The sequence below is a fragment of the Perissodus microlepis genome, chromosome 6 (genome assembly GCF_051167445.1).
Source record: "Perissodus microlepis isolate ML-2025 ecotype Zambia chromosome 6, ASM5116744v1, whole genome shotgun sequence".
Classification (NCBI taxonomy): domain Eukaryota; kingdom Metazoa; phylum Chordata; class Actinopteri; order Cichliformes; family Cichlidae; genus Perissodus; species Perissodus microlepis.
In genome coordinates, this window is record NC_140466.1 from 3,955,537 (window position 1) to 3,975,057 (window position 19,521).

Genomic DNA, 19,521 nt, shown 5'->3' on the forward strand with positions numbered 1-19,521 from the left:
GCCTTAAAACTAACTAGAAAAATCTGCATTTCCTGCGAAAATGCAGTGTGGATGCTTTAAAGCTGAAGCTGTATGCAAAAACTAGCTGAAAAAACTGAAAAGTTGCAGAAATTGTAAAAACTTTGCAGAAGCAAAGGAACTTTGCTAAAATAGAATAAGTTAGCAGAACTGCAATATCTTAGAGGAAACATAATACTTGGCAGAAATGCAATAGCATAGCAGAACTTCGCAGAAATATTGTAACTTACCAGAAACATGATAACTTCTCAAAAATACAAGAATTTAGGAGAAATAGTATAAGATAACAGAAAGAATATATTTAGCCAAAAATACTTAAGCATTACAGAAACACTATGATTTAGAAAAATAGTACAACAGAGCAGAAATACTGTGATTTACCAGAGACACTGTGATGAACTATGAATATTGTAATTTTAAATTAATACTATGTTTTAGCACAAATACTATAATTTGACAGAAATACTATCATTTGGCAGAAATACTATGTTTCAGCACAAATACTCTGGTTTAGCACAAATATTATAACATAGCAGAAATACAATTATATAGCAGAAATGCTATATTTAGAGAGAAAAATATAATACAGTAGAAATAGTATGATTTAGCAGAAATACTACAATATAGCATAATAACAATGATTTAGAACAAATACTATGATTGAGCAGAATAGTAATAACTTAAGTGAAAATACTGGAAAAGTAAGATGACAAGCTGAAAAAAAACGGAACATGGTTAAGTTCCCTCAAAACTAATTGTTGTTCACCTGTGAAAAAAAAATAAAGAAATAAAAATAAATTTAAAAAACAAGAAGGAACAGCCAACAGATACACACAAAATCAAAAATGTATACACAAATGCACAGAGAGAGAGACACACGGAGGGTCTATGCCAGTCAACCAGTCTGAATATATTATACTTTTTTCCAACAATGAGATGCTGCCCTAAAGAGGGTCTCTCTCTCTCTCTCTCTCTCTCTCATGCACACACACACACACACACACACACACACACACACACACACACACACACACACAAGATCCAATTCAGTCAACCAGTCTAAATATATTGAATTTGAATCTTACAATGAGATCATCCCATAAAAAGGCTTTCTCTCTCTCTCGCTCTCTCTCTCTCTCTCTCTCTCTCTATCTCTCTCTCTCTCTGTCACACACACACACACACACACAGGGAAAGAGAAGCAAGTTTCTAGCTCAGTCAAGCAGGCTGGGAGCTGCTGAATTTGAATCCACCAATCAGAGAGCCTGTGCACTTTTTCCCGCCAAAACAGGTGCACGCAGCACAGAGAGACACAGGATTTTTGCAGTCTATTTCTCATAATGACGACTCCCCTCAAACAAATGACCATAATTTCCTAACCGTAGGGGCTAGAACGGTCATTCTTACACCGTTTTGTTCAGAAGAGATGGGGGAATCTTAAAGTGTTGACAATTTATCATTAAAATATGAATTATTAAAGATATTTGACTTCTAATGCACCATAACTGAGTAGAGCAAAGCAAAAACTGCCTTGACTTGCCCTCAAACAACGCTTTCTAACTCTAAATCTATTTGGAGTATCAATATCATTCTTTCACCATAAGAGACAGCAGGCTTTGGTGAACAATCATGGAAATTTTCAGGTCTCTGTGGAAATCCATTAAAAAGATATGACGAGAGAAATAAGTGGTTCATTTCCAGAGTTTGAAATCTGAAGAAATCTGAGCGAAGGACGAATTTCCTACCCTCAAACAAGTCTAACTCATTTCAGAACGGTAATAGGTGAGAAAATAATTCTTGAATTGTGAGCGTCAGGAGTGTCTGAAGATATACTGGGACAAGCCTTATGTCTTAACTTTGCTTCGTTAAGGAGATATGACGATTCGAATATGCCTCTCATTACAGAAATCAAGCGGTGATTTTGAACAAGCTCTCCATTGACTTTCTATGGAGAGTTTTGCGACTTTGTGTTGGTCTGAGGAGATTTGCCAAAATTCTATAAATCCCACAACAATGATAGTGACATTTTCGGAAAGCCAGCAAAAATACCTACGTTTTGATGTATAATTTGTGGAAGTTGAGTGAAAATTGAGCAAGTAGCAAGAAGTTGTTCGGACATGAAGAGAAGACTGCAAAACCTTCAGTGGCACACTGGAAGCCAAGTGCATAGCAACCATAACAACGCATGTATTTTGTGAAAAATCACAATTTTGCAACTGAAAACTTTAAGAGGCATAAAAGTAAAACGGTAAAAGATTTGAAAAAGCTGATTTATACCTGAATAGCCCAATAATTTGAGAACATTTTAAAGTTTGAATGGTTGTTCTACGTGAAAATATGAGGAAGTAGTTAAGTTTCAAAAACAAGCAAATTTTAGCAGAATTACAGAAGTTTCCCATTCATTTCAATGGGACAAATTAAGCTTAATATTTTAAAAAGTATAATAGTGAAAAATACCAAAAGACATAGCACACATTAGCAGAAATAGCAGAATAGTTTAAAATTTGAACGGTGAAAATCGGCTGAAAATTGTGGAAGTAGTTAAGTAACAAAAAGTGTACGGAAGTCCTAAGAGGAACTCAATAGTGTGGATGCTTAAAGCATCCACACAATAAATAAAAATTGTTGATGATAAAAAAAAAAAATTAAACTTCAAAGCTCATGCATACATGCACATCCAGTGCTCAGTGTCTAATTGTGTGTTTGTGTTTTTACCTTTTCGCAGTAGCGTAGTGAAACATTTGGGCGGTGGATAAATAATGGAAAATAAAATTCAGACTACAGACGGCTTCAGGTGAGTACACGTGGTGCACAAGGACCAAAGCTCACCTTCTCAACCTGGACAAAATGAATTATTTTACACTGATACTGTAAACTTTGTGTTTGTGTGTCAGGTTTCCATACATCGGAAACAGCTGCTGCATCTGTAGTTCTGTCCATCCTGAGGAGAGTCCACACTCTACATCAGATCCTTGGCTCACCTATAATGACGCACAGGTGCTGCACACAACTGGATCTGCAGCTTGTGAGGAACAGCAGCACTCAGCCTACATCCTGTTTTACGAGATTAACGTAAGAAGACACAGCATCTCATCCTGAAGTGAGAGAATGGCACGCCAGCTGCAGCCTAATCCAATCTCTCTTCTTTTTTCAGTGCCCAGACACCCTTCAGTTTCATCATGTCATCCCTAACAATAGCTGTAGAGTTGGATGGAGGATGAAGACAGCAGAGAGCAAAAGAAACAGGTAAGAGCAGACAGGTAGTCAGAGTTAACAAAAACTTTTAAAGCCAGTGTAGCTTCTGTTTTGAACACATTTATTGATGACAATTTTACATAAATAAGCAGTGTGTTATACTGTTATCAGATGTGGAGTCTCACTAACCACTTTAATAGTGACTTGTGTCCCAAATACTGTTTATTTGTCGTAGTTACAGATAGTGAAATAAAAATGGGAAATGGTTGTTTCATAATTGTATACTCAGCTTGGTCAAGACAATAATTCGAGAACGAGGGGCAGGATTTTGAATTGATGCCATTGGTGCATCTACTAAAGTTCTGGGGTCAGTTTGAATATCAGTGACCTTGACCTCAAGTTCAAAGGTCAAGTTTTCTGAAAATGTTGTGAATGCTACAACTCTGTGACGAGACGTAAGTCTCCTAGGTCTTTAAATTTGTATATAGGTGCATCTACTAGGAAGCTGAAGGGTTGCACTGCGGGCCATCTGTAGAGGTGTAGAGTCAACAACCTGTCTCTGAACGTGGACAAAACAAAAGAGATTGTTGACTTCAGGAGAGCACAGTGGGATCACTGCCCACTTAAGATCAATGGATCCTCTGTGGAGGTCGTCAAGAAGAGGACCAGATTTCTTGGTGTCCACCTGGCGGAGAACCTCTCCTGCTCCCTCAACACCAGCTCCATAACCAAGAAGGCCCAGCAGCGTCTCTACTTCATGCAGAAGCTGAGGAAAGCCCATCTCCCACCATCCATTCTCACCACCATTTACAGTGGGACTAACGAGAGCATCCTAAGTAGCTGCATCACTGTCTGGTATGGTAACTGCAGCGCATTGGATCGCAGTACCCTACAACGGATTGTGAGAGCAGCTGAGAAGATCATTGGAGCCCCTCTCCCCTCCTTATAACACCCGCTTGCTGGAGGACCCCACACAGCCTTCAAACACACTCTTCACCCTGCTGCCTTCTGGAAAGAGGTCCCAGAACATCCGGGCCCTCGCTACCAAACTACGGAAAAGTTTCTTCCCACAAGCCGTCAGACCCCTGAACACTCAGTGACTGCACTGGCACACGCACACCTTCACACACGTCACTACCAAGCACTTATCTGCAGTATCTCACACACACACACATACATACAGACACCAAGTTACTTTTGCACAATACTCAGCATTTTGCACATTTCCATTGTCTTGTGTCTGTATCGTCCTGTTCTGTCTAGTTTTGCACTGTTTTGTCTTGTTTATTTTTGCAGTTTATGCACACTGCACTTTATGTAGTCCTGGGTTTGTCCGTATATGTCATATATAGCACCAGGGTCTCGGAGGAACGCTGTCTCATTTCACTCTGTACAGTACCTCTGCACGTGGTTAAAATGACAATAAAAGCCACTTGACTTGACCTGTTTTTGTAGCAGTTGCTTGGAGACGAGTACCACACAGTTCAAATGAGCATACATTCCAAAATATGCAAATTAGCCCCATACATCATAATGATGATGTTTGCTGTTCAGGGTATGAACATTCTATGCTGAAAGTTTATAAATATACAACCTTTGACTGCTTGTTTTCAGTTGAACTTTTGCAAAGCTGAGGAGATTTTCGCTGCGATCGCATCAAGTCCAAAGATGTTTAAACTTCTTTTTCACAGAAAGGTAAGTTTGAAGAGACTCGCAGCACATTTCTCTGAATATTTTCTTATGGTAAACAAGCATTTTTGAAACTTTTAAGGAAGCTTCTTGGATGATTTCTGTAAAAACTGAATTTTGAATCCAAATGAAGGATTTTGTATTTTCATACCATATACTTTGTTTTATGCCATTACTGATGTTGGTTTTCTTGTTTCTAAACAGAAATCACACAAACAAAACGTGGCAGAGAAGGAAATTCCTTCTACGTCTCATCAGAGGTAAAGAAATGCGCCACTCTTTAATGCTGCTGGAGATATTTATAGCAGTGCTTTAGTTGGAGCTCTTTTATTTCCCTTTTATTGGTGTTTTGTATTTACATCTTTTTTACTACTTCTAGTCTTGTCTATAATTTATATTGATTCAGAGATTAGCGTTTGAAAATGTAGAGTGTAAATGTACAAAATACATGATTTTGTTCCATTACAGTTATTCATTTTTATTTGCAATCTCCAGCATGTACTTCTTGTTAAAAATTTCCACTTTGAATTTGATTTACACTTTTGTCCTCATCAGCATCCCGGATGCTTCTGTTGCTGAAAATGTTCAAAAGAAGAAGAGAAAATGGAGACACCTCTGCTGTTCCTCGGTTTGCTTTTACACAAAACATATGAAATGCACATTCTCTTTAAATTGCACTTGTTAATTTAAAGTGACTTTACTTTTTTAATAAACGTATGTTTGTTCGTCCTCTGCAGCAAACTGACAGCGATGCAGAGGCAGAGAGCAACACTGTGAAGACACAAAAAAAGTGTCGCTGGTTTCTTTTTAAATTCTGGAAGGTATGTTTTATGGAAAGAGTCACTGTCATCAAGCATTTACTCATCACAGTTAAATGAGAAGAATTAAGAGCAATTTAGCACACAGCTATGTCCTCAAATTAAGTTCAAAGATGTTTAAACGTTTTTTTTTCACAGAAAGGTAAGTTCGAAGAGACTTGCAGGATGTTTCTCTAAATATTTTTTATGGTGAATAAGCATTTTTGAAGCTTCATGGATGATTTCTGTAAAAACTGAATTTTGATCAGAACCAAGTGAAGGATTTTGTATCTCATAGGACAAACTTTAAAACTCAATTTAAAGCATGAATAAATTGTTTTTATTTTATTTAAAGATATTCCTATATATCTGCTTCATGAGCTGACAGCTCACTAAAGTGATAAATAATATGAAATAATACCAAATTTTCTAACTGGACACTTTTCATGGAGAGACCCACTTGGTATGTTTGTTTTATGCCATTACTGATGTTGGTTTTCTTGTTTCTAAACAGAAATTACACAAACAAAACGTGGCAGAGAAGGAAATTCCTTCTACGTCTCATCAGAGGTAAAGAAATGCGCCACTCTTTAATGCTGCTGGAGATATTTATAGCAGTGCTTTAGTTGGAGCTCTTTTATTTCCCTTTTATTGGCATTTTTCTTCCACCTTGTGTATTTGCATCTTTTTTACTACTTCTAGTCTTGTCTATTATTTATATGGATGCAGAGATTAGCGTTTGAAAATGTAGAGTGTAAATGTATAAAATACATGATTTTGTTCATGTTGGTATTCCATTACAGTTATTCATTTTTATTAGCAATCTGTATTAGCAAAATGTACTCCTTCTTATAAATTTCCACAACATTTACACTTTTGTCCTCATCAGCATCCCGGATGCTTCTGTTGCTGCCACACCAGCTAACCCTGAAAATGGTCAAAAGAAGAGAAAATGGAGACACTTCTTCTGCTGTTCCTCGGTTTGCTTTTACACAAAACATATGAAATGCACATTCTCTTTAAATTGTACTTGTTAATTTTAAGTGACTTTACTTTTTTAATAAACTTATGTTTGTTCGTCCTCTGCAGCAAACTGACAGCGATGCAGAGGCAGAGAGCAACACTGTGAAGACACAAAAAAGGTCTCGCTGGTCTCTTTTTAAATCCGGGAAGGTATGTTTTATGGAAAGAGTCACTGTCATCAAGCATTTAAATGAGAGCAATTAAGAGCAATGAGGCACACAGCTATGTCCTATATATATATCAGGTAAGAAGCACCACAGAAAAGATCCCAGCAGACCTGAGTTGGGACACTTGGATTATGGAGCTTCTGGACCAAGAGAGTGGATGGGAGCATGTGTTTAACAGGTAAGAGAAAGACGTCCTCCAAAATGTTTCAACTTCAAAGCTCATGCATACATGCACATACACTGCTCAGCATCCTGACATCTTTCCTAATTTTGTGTTCGTGTTTTTACCTTTTTGGAGCAGTGTAGCATGCGGTGGAAAAATAATAGAAAGTCAAACTGAGACTACAGACTGCTTCGGGTGAGTACACGTGGTGCACAAAGACCAAAGCTCACTTTGTCAAAGTGGAGAAAATGAATTCTTTTACACTGATACTGTAAACGTTGTGCGTGTGTGTCAGGTTTCCAAACATCGGAAACACCTGCTACATGAACTCCTGCCTGCAGAGCCTCCTCAACATTGAGGAGTTCATAAGAGACATCGGGCGTCAGGAGGTTTTGTGGAGCACAGATCCAGAAGCTCAGCTCTTAAGGTGCGCTACGTCAACCTTCTACTTTCTTCAAAAACCTGAAGAACAAAGAGATCTAACAGCAGAAATGTCTGTTTACCCTTTCCTTTCTACAGAAGGCTCATTGATGTCAGGGACTGTCATGAGTCAACAGATTATGGCCTTAAAGATCACCACCTAAGAGCTTTTAAGAAGGCATTCAGCAATCAAGCTCCTGAATACACCGGCAGTGCACAGAAAGTGCGTCAGCTATTTGGACATTTCGTTTTTTGCTTTACCTTCTGATTTTGATGTACTGTTTTAAATCTCTCTGCTTTTCTTTCAGGACGCTCATGAATTCCTAACATTGTTCCTCAATGAGGTCAAAAGGCTCGCACCTCACCTGGAGAGGAACGCAGCTCTCCTGGGCCAAAGTTATACCTGCCCAGTAGAAGACCATCACATTTTTAAAATGGAAAACATGAGGACATGCAAGAGGTAAGCCTGTCTTTCAGAAACGCAGAGCTGGTTGCAATATTTTCATATACCTCTTTTCCACCTACCTGATCTTTACTTTAACTACGTTACTCCTGAAATGTGTAGCTGCGGTCACCAATCATCACAGCAAGAGGAATTCACCAGCTTGTCTCTTGACCTGGTTCCAGAGGGGTCTGTTATAAACATGTTAGAGACATACTTGAAGGTAAGATCACAAATTCCAATAGAGTTGTAGTGTCAGCGATCTTAACACACCTTTTTTGTTAGTGTTTGTGTGTATGTGTGTGTGCATATGTTGAGATTTCTTTCTACCATAAAGCCTGTTTTCTCTGTGCTGTTGTTCAGGAACAAGAAATAGAATTTCGCTGTGATTGTGGAGGGACGGCCTCAGAACTGAAGTCGTCTTTTGATACACTGCCAAGGTGAGTAAGGTCACATCAGAATTGATCGACTGACCAGGTTTCCAAACTGTGGCGCATCAAATATCAGAGTTTTTCGAGACAATACTTGAGCAGTCGTTTTCTCCCATCTTCTGTTTGTGTTTGACACTCATTCTTCTTATTTTCTACCTTGTTTGTGTTTTTTTTCTTTTCTGCCAGAGTTCTGATCTTGCATCTGAAGAGGTTTGGCTTTACACAAACCTACAAGATTCAGAAGGTGGATGACCCCGTCAGGCTGCAGAGGGACTTGGTGGTGCCATCCAATCAGGTAAAAACAGACTGCAGAACGTCTCAGGCTACGTCCACACTAGCCCGGATAGATTTGAAAACTCCGTGTCCACACTAGCGTTTTCAGTCATTTTCAAATAGTTGTGCGTCTGCATTGAAACGGCCGAAAACGCTTACGTTCCAGTCCTGCGCATGCGCAAAAGTGAGTGAGAATTACAGAATTTGAAGAAAAGCTATCCGGAGCATGTACAAACTGATATTAATCTTTTTTAGGGCTGTCAAAGTTGAGAGCAATCAAAACAACTGCTGTATAATGCACTCGGCTATCTTTGTTTAATTGCTCACATGACTGCATCACATGACTAAAATGCGTCATCGTTTTAGAAAGTCTGCGTTTTCGAGTGTCCACACTGCGACGGGACAGCTCCGTTTTCAAATGTATGCGTTTTCGAGAGCGTTTTCAAGATGCTGTGTTTTTCCTTGAGGAAAACGCCGTCTCAGTGTGGACGGGAGGTCAAAGCGGAGAGAAAACGATGTGTTTTCAAACGAAAACGCATTCGTGTGGACGTAGCCTCAGCAAATCAGCTTAATTATGGCACTGATGTGAGACTTTATGAAACTAACACTCTTTGGATTTGTTCCTTCTCAGGGTGGTGGCTGTTACAGTCTTGTCAGCATCATCAGTCATTATGGAGGCACAGAGTCAGGTAAAACAGCAGACTTGTTACAAACAGAAAATGAAAACTTGCTACTTTTCAGTGAAGGACTCACACACAAAAGCTTTTGATGTTCTAAGAAGCACTAAGTCAAAATCACTGTTTGCTTGAATCAGTTGACTTCCAGAAGTTGGATTCATTTGTCTTAATGTGATTTCAGGACACTACATCTGTAGTTCTGTCCATCCTGAGGAGAGTCAGCACTCTACATCAGATCGCTGGCTCACCTATAATGACGCACAGGTGCTCCACACAACTGGATCTGCAGCTTGTGAGGAACAGCAGCACTCGGCCTACATCCTGTTTTACAAGAGAAACGTAAGAAGACACAGCATCTCATCCTGAAGTGAGAGAATTTTTAAATGTCCTGTTACCTTGTTAACCAGTTTTGTCTTCATTCTCAGTTCTGAAACAGGAAATGGAAGGAAGGAAGGAAGTTAAGGTCATCATCATGCTGAGAAGGAAAAGCAGTCGTCCCAGCCCACCATCGCACACTGGAGGACAAGTACTGGTAAGTATTGCCCTCAGGAGGAAGGGTCCTCCCAGAGAGCCTGGTTCCTCCCAAGATTTCTTCCTCCAGGAGGGAGTTTTTTCTTGCCACCGTCGCCCCACATTCACTGGTCTCATCAGCAGGGACATTTTTAACATCCTAAGACCTGAACTCTTTCATGGCATGCATTTTTAATTTCTCTGTGCCATTTGGGTTGATTGGGACCTGATCGATGTAAAAACAAAGACATCAGATTCGGACTATCTTTTTTTTGTTTCTCAAAACAATGAGATCCACATATGAGGACGTTCATTTTAAATTTCGATTGAACAGTGGCAGTGTAATGTCCTCCCTCATAAGTGGATATCAGGTTTTTGAAGAGCAAAATTTTGTATTTTGGTCTAGACAACCCAAAATGTTATGTCCACATATGTGGACACCAGGTCCTAGGAGGTTAAAACAAAATCTACTAGTAGTGCACCACTACTAGAGATCGTCCTTTTCTGGACCAGTGTTTGGCTTGCTCTCTGGGAACAACAAATTAGTGCTGTCAGCGTTAACGTCATTTTAACTAATGACGTTAACGCTGACATCACTAATTTGTTGTTATTATTATTAATATTATTATTAATTTATTTGTAAAATAAATTAAATTAAAAAATAAAGAAATTATTTAATTCTTTATTTTTTTTGTTTTATTAAAATCAAAATAACAACAAAAACAAAAATAACTAATAAAAAAATATTAAAAGTATTCAGCAGTGTTTTGTGAAATTTGTAATGAGCCTTAGTTAAGTTGATGTCACAGAAGTTTCTGAATCATTTAGATTGTTCAACAAACTGATTCACTCAGGTAAAGATGGTAAGCTGGAGCAATGGTACCCTTGGAGTTCAGTTTAAGTTTTCAGACAAATATTCCCTCGATCAGTTGCAGCTTCTGCTTTTAAATAAATGATTTAGCTGCAAATGTTTAGCTGCAGGTAGCAAAGTCCAAAAGTGACAACATTTCCACTGCAGTCTCTCCAGAAATGGCTTATAAAATTTTGACCAAATTAGACATTTATCCTTGGATCAATTAAAGGGTGAAAATCTTTAATTGTACCTTTTATAACATTTTAACAAGTTACTGTCTCCTGCTGCATGTTTCCTGTTTTGGCTGAACTTCATCAGCTCAAAAAACTCACCGTGCTGTGGTGTACTAAATGACCTCATGTACAGGACACACTGAAGGCAGGTTTGCAACGTTTAATCAACAAAGTCAAGATCAGTTAACAACAGCTGAACTAAAGACTTTCTTTTTCTCATCGATAAAATGAGGTCCATGCCAATGCGCTCAAATGGGACCTCCATTAATGGTGAGGGGCATAAAGGCGCTTTTTGAATGACCAGCTGGTTCACCAGCTGACACCACTGGACGCACACCATCGGCGCACATCCAAACATGCAAAAAATGCAAGATGGTGGTGCGCACAGATACAGCGGCTCTATGCTCTCGACACACTGAACATGGTCTGTCCCTACTCGTTACAACATGTGGAAATGTCAGTGCTATGTCAGGGCGCACTATTTGACTCTCAGCTCTCATCATTTGATCAAAGGGCCAGTTGCATAATGCCATTATCTTCTGTGTAGCGAATTGCTGGAACGGGCAACCCAAACGCCACGTGTCCCTGTTGGTGGTGTGTGCAGGCCTACATACTGTCCTATTGAGCTACTAAACCCCGACCAATCAGTTTTCAGATTTAAGGGGTATGATGGCCGTCAGCTAACCGCAGCTGTTACTCTTTGCATTTTCCCCCGATATTTCTTTTCCACCAGTACTATGGGGTATTTGTGAATATCCATGACTGACCCGGCCAGTTGGTCTTTGGACAGGGTCACGGCAGTTTCAAGGTTAAAAAAAAAATCCCTTTCACTGACAGACTGAAGGAAAGCTCCTCAAAAATGGAGGGTCTTCAAGCTCCTCAGTGGCAGGAAAAGGTTTCCCGGACCCAGTGTTGTATATTTGTTTCCCAAAAGATTGAAATAGTGGAGAGAAATCAGGTTCTGAAACCATCCAGAAGACAAAGTCTCCAACTGGTTTGTGGAAGTCCAGTTTCTCCAAATTAATCAGCGGGTGAAATGTCTCTTCATGGATGGTTTTGATTCTGTTGTTGTTCACGAATAAAGCCCTCAAAGCAGCATATGAAAGAAAGTCATCTTTCATTGTTGTCTCCAGCGTGTTAAAAGAGAGATCGAGCTCAGTGATGAGTTTTGAAGCGGCTGCAGGGACTTCTCGAAGGTTTTGGCTCAAACGGTCGCAGGATGTTGTTCACAGTGGTGACACTGTTGACTGGTGATTGACAAGCACTGAGATACTAACATGACAAACACAAGAAACATCATGACTTATTCTCCTGAGTGCCTGCAAAACACAAAATCAAACTCAAAGCTTTTCTCTCAGGTGCTGGTGTGGCACAATCTAATGATAAGAAAGGTCATGCTAACAGCTTTTGGAGCACAGCTGCACAAAATAACAGCTTTTGGAGCACAAAATGCATTACAGGCAAACCCAGTACCCAAACATGTTAACAAGGATAAAGAAAAAAATCTGAAACAAAAGCAGGTAGTGTGGTGATTTATGTTGTGAGGATGCTTTCACTCCCATCAAAGTCACCCAGTGTTGAGAACCCAAATGAGCCCAAAAACCTCAAGTGGCTGCAACCAACAGCGAACGTCAAGAAGTGGATACTTGCATGTTGAGCCAGAAACATGCAGAAAACCCAAAAGAGGCAAGACGGCACATCTTGGTCCCACTCAGGCAGTACGAACACCTGGAAAGAGGAGCCCACAGTTCAGACCCAAGGTCACTGGTAAGGACACCAGCCAGCCAGTTATAAGTCTAGTTTTAATTTTCATTTTAGTTAGTGTTATGGCCATTCTAGGGGTGGCCAGACCATAATATAAGGGTGATCCACCCCTGTCTGACCCCAAGCAGCACATCACACAACCAGTACAATTTTGATGGTGATTTATTTACAGTGATTGAATTCTAACAAAGGAAAGGAGCGAACTATAGCTTCGGGGTGGACCCCAAAACAACAAACAAAAGGGACCGTATCTAAAGGATGTACAAAACTTATTTATGAAAAGAATAAAACCAAATGACAATGTCTTATCTCCCTAACTAACAAAAACATGAGAAAAGGGTAATCAAATAAAAAGGCAGTCCACCCCTACATGCTCCTGTATAAAGAAACAGGTAACACAAAGCCTGCCGGTTGAGGTCCATGGCGGTGTCATCTTATATGTTGTCTCCAGGTCATGAGCCAATCTGTATGGGCCGTCCCATGGATGCACCAATCACGGAAAGGCACCTGCACACTCAGATTTACATATGAGACAACATTACAACAACAGTCGTAACATTAACTAAAAATGTTTTTCACCATCTCGTTTTAACTTCTGGTTTAGCTTCAGCTAACTAAAACTAAATGGGCCTTGGAAATAATCACATCTTAATAGAGTGAACCATAGACTGTATAAAAGATAGGACCATTGCAACTTTACTGCAGCACTTCACCCTTTCACATAGTCCCAGCTCTTCTCTGTCATGTTTTATGGTTCTGCAAATGTCTTCAGTTGGTGAAAGGTCTGGACTGCTGGTGTCTTGTTGTGCTTGCTATGCATCCCTGACTCGTTTCTTCTTTCTGCATCAAGTAAGGAATGTAGTGAAAGTTCCCAAGAGGTTAAAAACACCACTGAAAACATGCCATCAGACCTGAGTTGGGACACTTGGATTATGGAGCTTCTGGACCAAGAGAGTGGATGGGAGCATGTGTTTAACAAGTAAGAGTATAACGTCCCCCAAAATGTCCCTAACTAACAAAAACATGAGAAAAGGGTAATCAAATAAAAAGGCAGTCCACCCCTACATGCTCCTGTATAAAGAAACAGGTAACACAAAGCCTGCTGGTTGAGGTCCATGGCGGTGTCATCTTATATGTTGTCTCCAGGTCAAGGAGACAACATATAAGATGGATAGACAGACAGATTTCAAAATAGCCAGCTGGAATGTTAAGGGGTTGAATAACGGGATTAAGAGGAAGAAAATGTTAACATATCTAAAGTTATCAAGAGTTGATATAGCCTTTATTCAAGAAATGCACATGTGCAAGTCAGAAGCCTTAAAACTTAAATGTTCCTTGGTAGGTAAAGTCTTTTCCAGTCCTGGAACTGATAAAAGTAGGGGAGTGTCGGTTCTGATTCATAAAGCAGTTAGCTTTACTGAAACAAAATTAATAACAGATAAGGAAGGTAGATTTATATTGGTTTATGGACAGCTACTGGACACACCAATAATTTTATGCAATATCTATGCACCTAATGCGGACATACTCGCCTTTTTTCATAACCTGTCACAGTATCTTTTGGAATTAGAAGGTGCACAAATAGTGGTAGGAGGAGATTTCAATCAAATACTGGATCAAGACCTAGATAGATCACTTCCTAGGAGAGGCACAGAGAGTAGATCTGTAGTTGCCATAAGGCAGATGACCTCAGATTTAGGTCTGAATGATATTTGGCGGACAATGCATCCAGAAGGCAGGGAATATTCCTTTTACTCTCCGCCTCATAATGTTTATACTAGAATCGACTACTTTCTTATTTCTGAAGCCTTAGTGAATAACTCTATAGATTCAAGTGTTGGTAATATAGTAATCTCGGACCATGTGCCAATTTTTCTATGTCTTGGAAATATTTTACAGATTCCTCAAAGCCGCAGATGGCATTTAAATGTGTCCTTAATTAAAGACTCTGGGTTTATTAAATTGATAAGAGATGAAATACAATTTTACAAACAGACAAATAAGCGAGAGGACACTACATTGGCTACTTGGTGGGATGCTATGAAGGCATACTTAAGGGGGAGGATAATTTCTTACGCTTCCTTTAAAAAGAAGGCAGCTAACAAGAATATCATTACGTTAGAAGCCAAATTAAAGGCACTTGAGGCAGTACATTCCCATACAAAAGACAGAGTTACGTTGACTAAAATCGTTAAAGTTAAATATAAGTTGAATGTACTGTACAACAGAAAGGCAGAATACGCTTTATTTCGCATTAATCAAGCATATTGGGAAATGGGAGAAAAGCCGAGTCGTTTATTAGCATACCGTCTTAAACAGAAAGACGGTATGAACCATATCCCAGGCATACGACAATCAGATGGGGTTATTTCAACTTCTATTAGACATATAAATGATGGATTCAGGGCCTTTTACAATAATCTTTATTCTACACAAGGTAGTTTAGATGAACAGAAATTCGAAGCATTCTTTACTGATTTAAACCTGCCACAGCTTTCTACTACTGACCAGCAGATTATAGATGCTCCAATTACAGTGGAGGAGATTACCCGTGCAATTAACAGTATGCCACTTAATAAAGCTCCAGGATTAGATGGGTTACCATTGGATTTCTATAGAGCATTTGAGGATATGTTAAGTCCCCTGTTGCTCGATGTTTATAATGAGGCGTTCAAAGTAGGCTCATTACCTCAGTCAATGCACTCTGGACTTATAACATTTATTCTTAAAACTGGGAAAGACCCTTTAGACCCAAGTGGTTACCGCCCCATATCTTTGCTGAATTCTGACCAAAAAATCTTGGCAAAGGTCTTAGCGGGTCGATTAAAAGTAGTAATGGTGAAAATAATTCATGCAGACCAATCTGGTTTTGTTCCAAACCGCTATGGTTCAGATAATATTAGGCGGTTGGTTAATTTGCAAAATTATGTATATGATTCAGTATATCCAACAGTGGCCCTATCGCTGGATGCTGCAAAAGCTTTTGATTGTGTTGAGTGGGATTATCTGTTTAAGACATTATAAAAGTTTGGTTTTGGTGACAATTTTATTAGGTGGATAAAGATATTATATGATTCGCCTTCAGCGCGAGTATTGACGAATGGGCTCATATCAGACCTATTCCTTTTACAGAGATCCACAAGACAGGGTTGTCCCCTTAGCCCCGGTCTTTTTGTAATTGCTATAGAGCCTTTGGCACAAAAACTGAGAAATAATGTAAATATATTTGAAATTTCGATGGGTAATAGTCAACATAAGCTTCTATTATATGCAGATGATATGTTGTTACTCATGACCCAGCCTGGGAAGTCAATTCCAGCCCTATTAGAATGTATAGAAAGCTTTACGCTGCTTTCAGGGTATCGCGTCAACTGGGATAAATCAGAGGCAATGCCTAAGTCAGGACACTGCCCCCATACTTTATTTAAACAGTGGGAGTTTCGGTGGTCCGTGAATGGTTTGAGGTATTTGGGGATACAAATTACCTCGAATTACACTAAGATGGTTCGAGCAAATATGGAGCCAATGTTTGAAAGAATAAAAATGGAATTTGGTAGATGGTCCAGAGTACGTCTCACAATATGGGGTAAAATTAGTTGTATTAAGATGATGACTGCACCCATGATCTTTTATATTTTATCTAATATTCCATTACACATTCCAGATAAGTATTTCAAAGATCTAGACTTTTTAATCCGGCAGTTTCTTTGGGGTAGCTCACCGCATCGTTTAAGTATTAAGAAACTTCAAGCGAGTGCAAAACAAGGAGGTTTTTCATTGCCTAATTTCCAATGGTATTATTGGGTGATGAACGTGAAACAACTTAGAGCTTGGTTACCTACTGCACCAGTTAAACCCATCTGGTCCCATATAGAGACGGAAGTTAATGGCGGTATTTCTCCTTGGAGGGAGCTGTTTGATACCAGTCATAAAACTACCCATCCTATAATTGCAAAGACATTGTGGTTTAAATTACATAGGGCAGGTCGCTGGGACTTTATTAAATCACCTTCGGCAACCTTATGGAGTAATAAAAGAATTTTGATTGGAGGGACATCGGTTGACTGGTTACAGTGGCGTAAAGCAGGCATCCTTAATGTATCAGATTTATTTGACTGTGGGACTAAATGTTTTTTAAGCTTTGATAAAATTGTAGAGTTATATAAGTTGCAGCGTAATCAATTCTGGAGATATGTCCAAATACATAGTTCATTATCGAAGTGGCTGGGAACCCCCTTGAGTTGTCCTGTGGGCAGCCCTGTGGAAGTCCTGCTCTCAAGATCACCCTTGGGTAAAGGTACCAACGCTAAGATTTATCACTTATTGCAAGAACGGTCAGCTGACCCTCTCCTTAAAGTTAAGGGCTACTGGGCCCAGGACATGGCATTGGACATATCTTCAGTTGAATGGGATTCATGTTTTCAAAATGTTAATACTATGTGTAAAGAAACAGGCAGTAGATTTATTCAACTTAAGATAATCCATAGGTGGCATCGAACACCGCAACAATTGTATAAATGGAACCTGGCCTCTACGGACGAATGTTGGAGATGTGATGGTCAAAATGCTTCGATTTTACATATCTTATGGAGCTGTTCGGCACTTCGGGATTGGTGGGAAAATATAATGGAGGTAATTTTCAGTGTTTTAAAAAGGAGATTTGGTATCTCACCAAAACTGTCCATACTTGGTATAACCACAGAACTTTCTGATGGAGATTTTTCCAGTGATACAAAAAGATGGATTATTTTGGCTCTTACTACGGCCAAACGGGTCCTGCTAAGACATCGGCGGAAAAAGAACCCCCCTCCCTATGAAGAGTGGCTAAAGACAATGGCTAAGTTGGCGTCTTACGAAAAAGTGACTTATGGTTTATTAGACAAATTGCCTCAATATGATTGTATTTGGTCCCCCTTTACAAGCTGGCTTTCTGTAACTTGAAGAACAGAGGAGTAATGACAGAGTGGTGGTGTGGGGATTGGTGTGCGAAGAAAGAATAGGATAACTTCCCTTTGTTTTGTTGTTGTTTTGTTTTTTGTTGTTGTTGTGTTTTGTTGTTGTTTTGTTTTTGTTTGTTTGTTTTTAAAACTATTTATTTATGTAGTTATCCTTAAGCTCTGTTATTGAAGTTTAAAATGAAATAAATAAAAATTGTTGATGATAAAAAAAAAAAGTTTAAACTTCAAAGCTCATGCATACATGCACATCCAGTGCTCAGTGTCTAATTGTGTGTTTGTGTTTTTACCTTTTCGCAGTAGCGTAGTGAAACATTTGGGCGGTGGATAAATAATGGAAAATAAAATTCAGACTACAGACGGCTTCAGGTGAGTACACGTGGTGCACAAGGACCAAAGCTCACCTTCTCAACCTGGACAAAATGAATTATTTTACACTGATACTGTAAACTTTGTGTTTGTGTGTCAGGTTTCCATACATCGGAAACAGCTGCTGCATCTGTAGTTCTGTCCATCCTGAGGAGAGTCCACACTCTACATCAGATCCTTGGCTCACCTATAATGACGCACAGGTGCTGCACACAACTGGATCTGCAGCTTGTGAGGAACAGCAGCACTCAGCCTACATCCTGTTTTACGAGATTAACGTAAGAAGACACAGCATCTCATCCTGAAGTGAGAGAATGGCACGCCAGCTGCAGCCTAATCCAATCTCTCTTCTTTTTTCAGTGCCCAGACACCCTTCAGTTTCATCATGTCATCCCTAACAATAGCTGTAGAGTTGGATGGAGGATGAAGACAGCAGAGAGCAAAAGAAACAGGTAAGAGCAGACAGGTAGTCAGAGTTAACAAAAACTTTTAAAGCCAGTGTAGCTTCTGTTTTGAACACATTTATTGATGACAATTTTACATAAATAAGCAGTGTGTTATACTGTTATCAGATGTGGAGTCTCACTAACCACTTTAATAGTGACTTGTGTCCCAAATACTGTTTATTTGTCGTAGTTACAGATAGTGAAATAAAAATGGGAAATGGTTGTTTCATAATTGTATACTCAGCTTGGTCAAGACAATAATTCGAGAACGAGGGGCAGGATTTTGAATTGATGCCATTGGTGCATCTACTAAAGTTCTGGGGTCAGTTTGAATATCAGTGACCTTGACCTCAAGTTCAAAGGTCAGGTTTTCTGAAAATGTTGTGAATGCTACAACTCTGTGACGAGACGTAAGTCTCCTAGGTCTTTAAATTTGTATATAGGTGCATCTACTAGGAAGCTGAAGGGTTGCACTGCGGGCCATCTGTAGAGGTGTAGAGTCAACAACCTGTCTCTGAACGTGGACAAAACAAAAGAGATTGTTGACTTCAGGAGAGCACAGTGGGATCACTGCCCACTTAAGATCAATGGATCCTCTGTGGAGGTCGTCAAGAAGAGGACCAGATTTCTTGGTGTCCACCTGGCGGAGAACCTCTCCTGCTCCCTCAACACCAGCTCCATAACCAAGAAGGCCCAGCAGCGTCTCTACTTCATGCAGAAGCTGAGGAAAGCCCATCTCCCACCATCCATTCTCACCACCATTTACAGTGGGACTAACGAGAGCATCCTAAGTAGCTGCATCACTGTCTGGTATGGTAACTGCAGCGCATTGGATCGCAGTACCCTACAACGGATTGTGAGAGCAGCTGAGAAGATCATTGGAGCCCCTCTCCCCTCCTTATAACACCCGCTTGCTGGAGGACCCCACACAGCCTTCAAACACACTCTTCACCCTGCTGCCTTCTGGAAAGAGGTCCCAGAACATCCGGGCCCTCGCTACCAAACTACGGAAAAGTTTCTTCCCACAAGCCGTCAGACCCCTGAACACTCAGTGACTGCACTGGCACACGCACACCTTCACACACGTCACTACCAA

At 39.8% G+C, this 19,521-nt stretch overlaps 1 protein-coding gene and 1 long non-coding RNA gene across 2 annotated transcripts; both read left to right on the plus strand.

The window, feature by feature from the left end:
* The first annotated feature begins 2,722 nt into the window (after window positions 1–2,722).
* On the plus strand, window positions 2,723–10,519 carry LOC146384845 (ubiquitin carboxyl-terminal hydrolase 46-like). Its single transcript, XM_084930259.1, has 21 exons — window positions 2,723–2,812; window positions 2,913–3,090; window positions 3,173–3,264; window positions 4,828–4,908; window positions 5,107–5,162; window positions 5,458–5,530; window positions 5,640–5,723; window positions 6,214–6,269; window positions 6,589–6,679; window positions 6,789–6,872; window positions 6,967–7,067; window positions 7,191–7,247; window positions 7,348–7,479; window positions 7,572–7,695; window positions 7,781–7,932; window positions 8,038–8,137; window positions 8,278–8,354; window positions 8,532–8,640; window positions 9,250–9,307; window positions 9,477–9,634; window positions 9,721–10,519. The coding sequence occupies exons 3-21, from the start codon at window positions 3,229–3,231 to the stop codon at window positions 9,724–9,726; spliced, it is 1,635 nt and encodes a 544-aa protein (XP_084786385.1). The 5' UTR covers window positions 2,723–2,812; window positions 2,913–3,090; window positions 3,173–3,228; the 3' UTR covers window positions 9,727–10,519.
* Window positions 10,520–16,134: 5,615 nt separating this feature from the next.
* LOC146384846 (uncharacterized) lies at window positions 16,135–18,740 on the plus strand. Its single transcript, XR_014800436.1, has 4 exons — window positions 16,135–17,287; window positions 17,911–17,979; window positions 18,080–18,257; window positions 18,340–18,740. It is a non-coding gene; the product is annotated as an uncharacterized LOC146384846 (long non-coding RNA).
* Window positions 18,741–19,521: the final 781 nt, after the last annotated feature.

What these genes read in the sequence shown, in the direction of transcription:
- LOC146384845 (XM_084930259.1), top strand. Translation starts at nt 3,229, where the DNA reads ATGGAGGATGAAGACAGCAGAGAGCAAAAGAAACAG. An exon ending in AACATGAGGACATGCAAGAG is followed by an intron (nt 7,933 to 8,037) that starts GTAAGCCTGTCT and finishes TGAAATGTGTAG; the next exon opens with CTGCGGTCACCAATCATCAC. An exon ending in TTATGGAGGCACAGAGTCAG is followed by an intron (nt 9,308 to 9,476) that starts GTAAAACAGCAG and finishes ATGTGATTTCAG; the next exon opens with GACACTACATCTGTAGTTCT.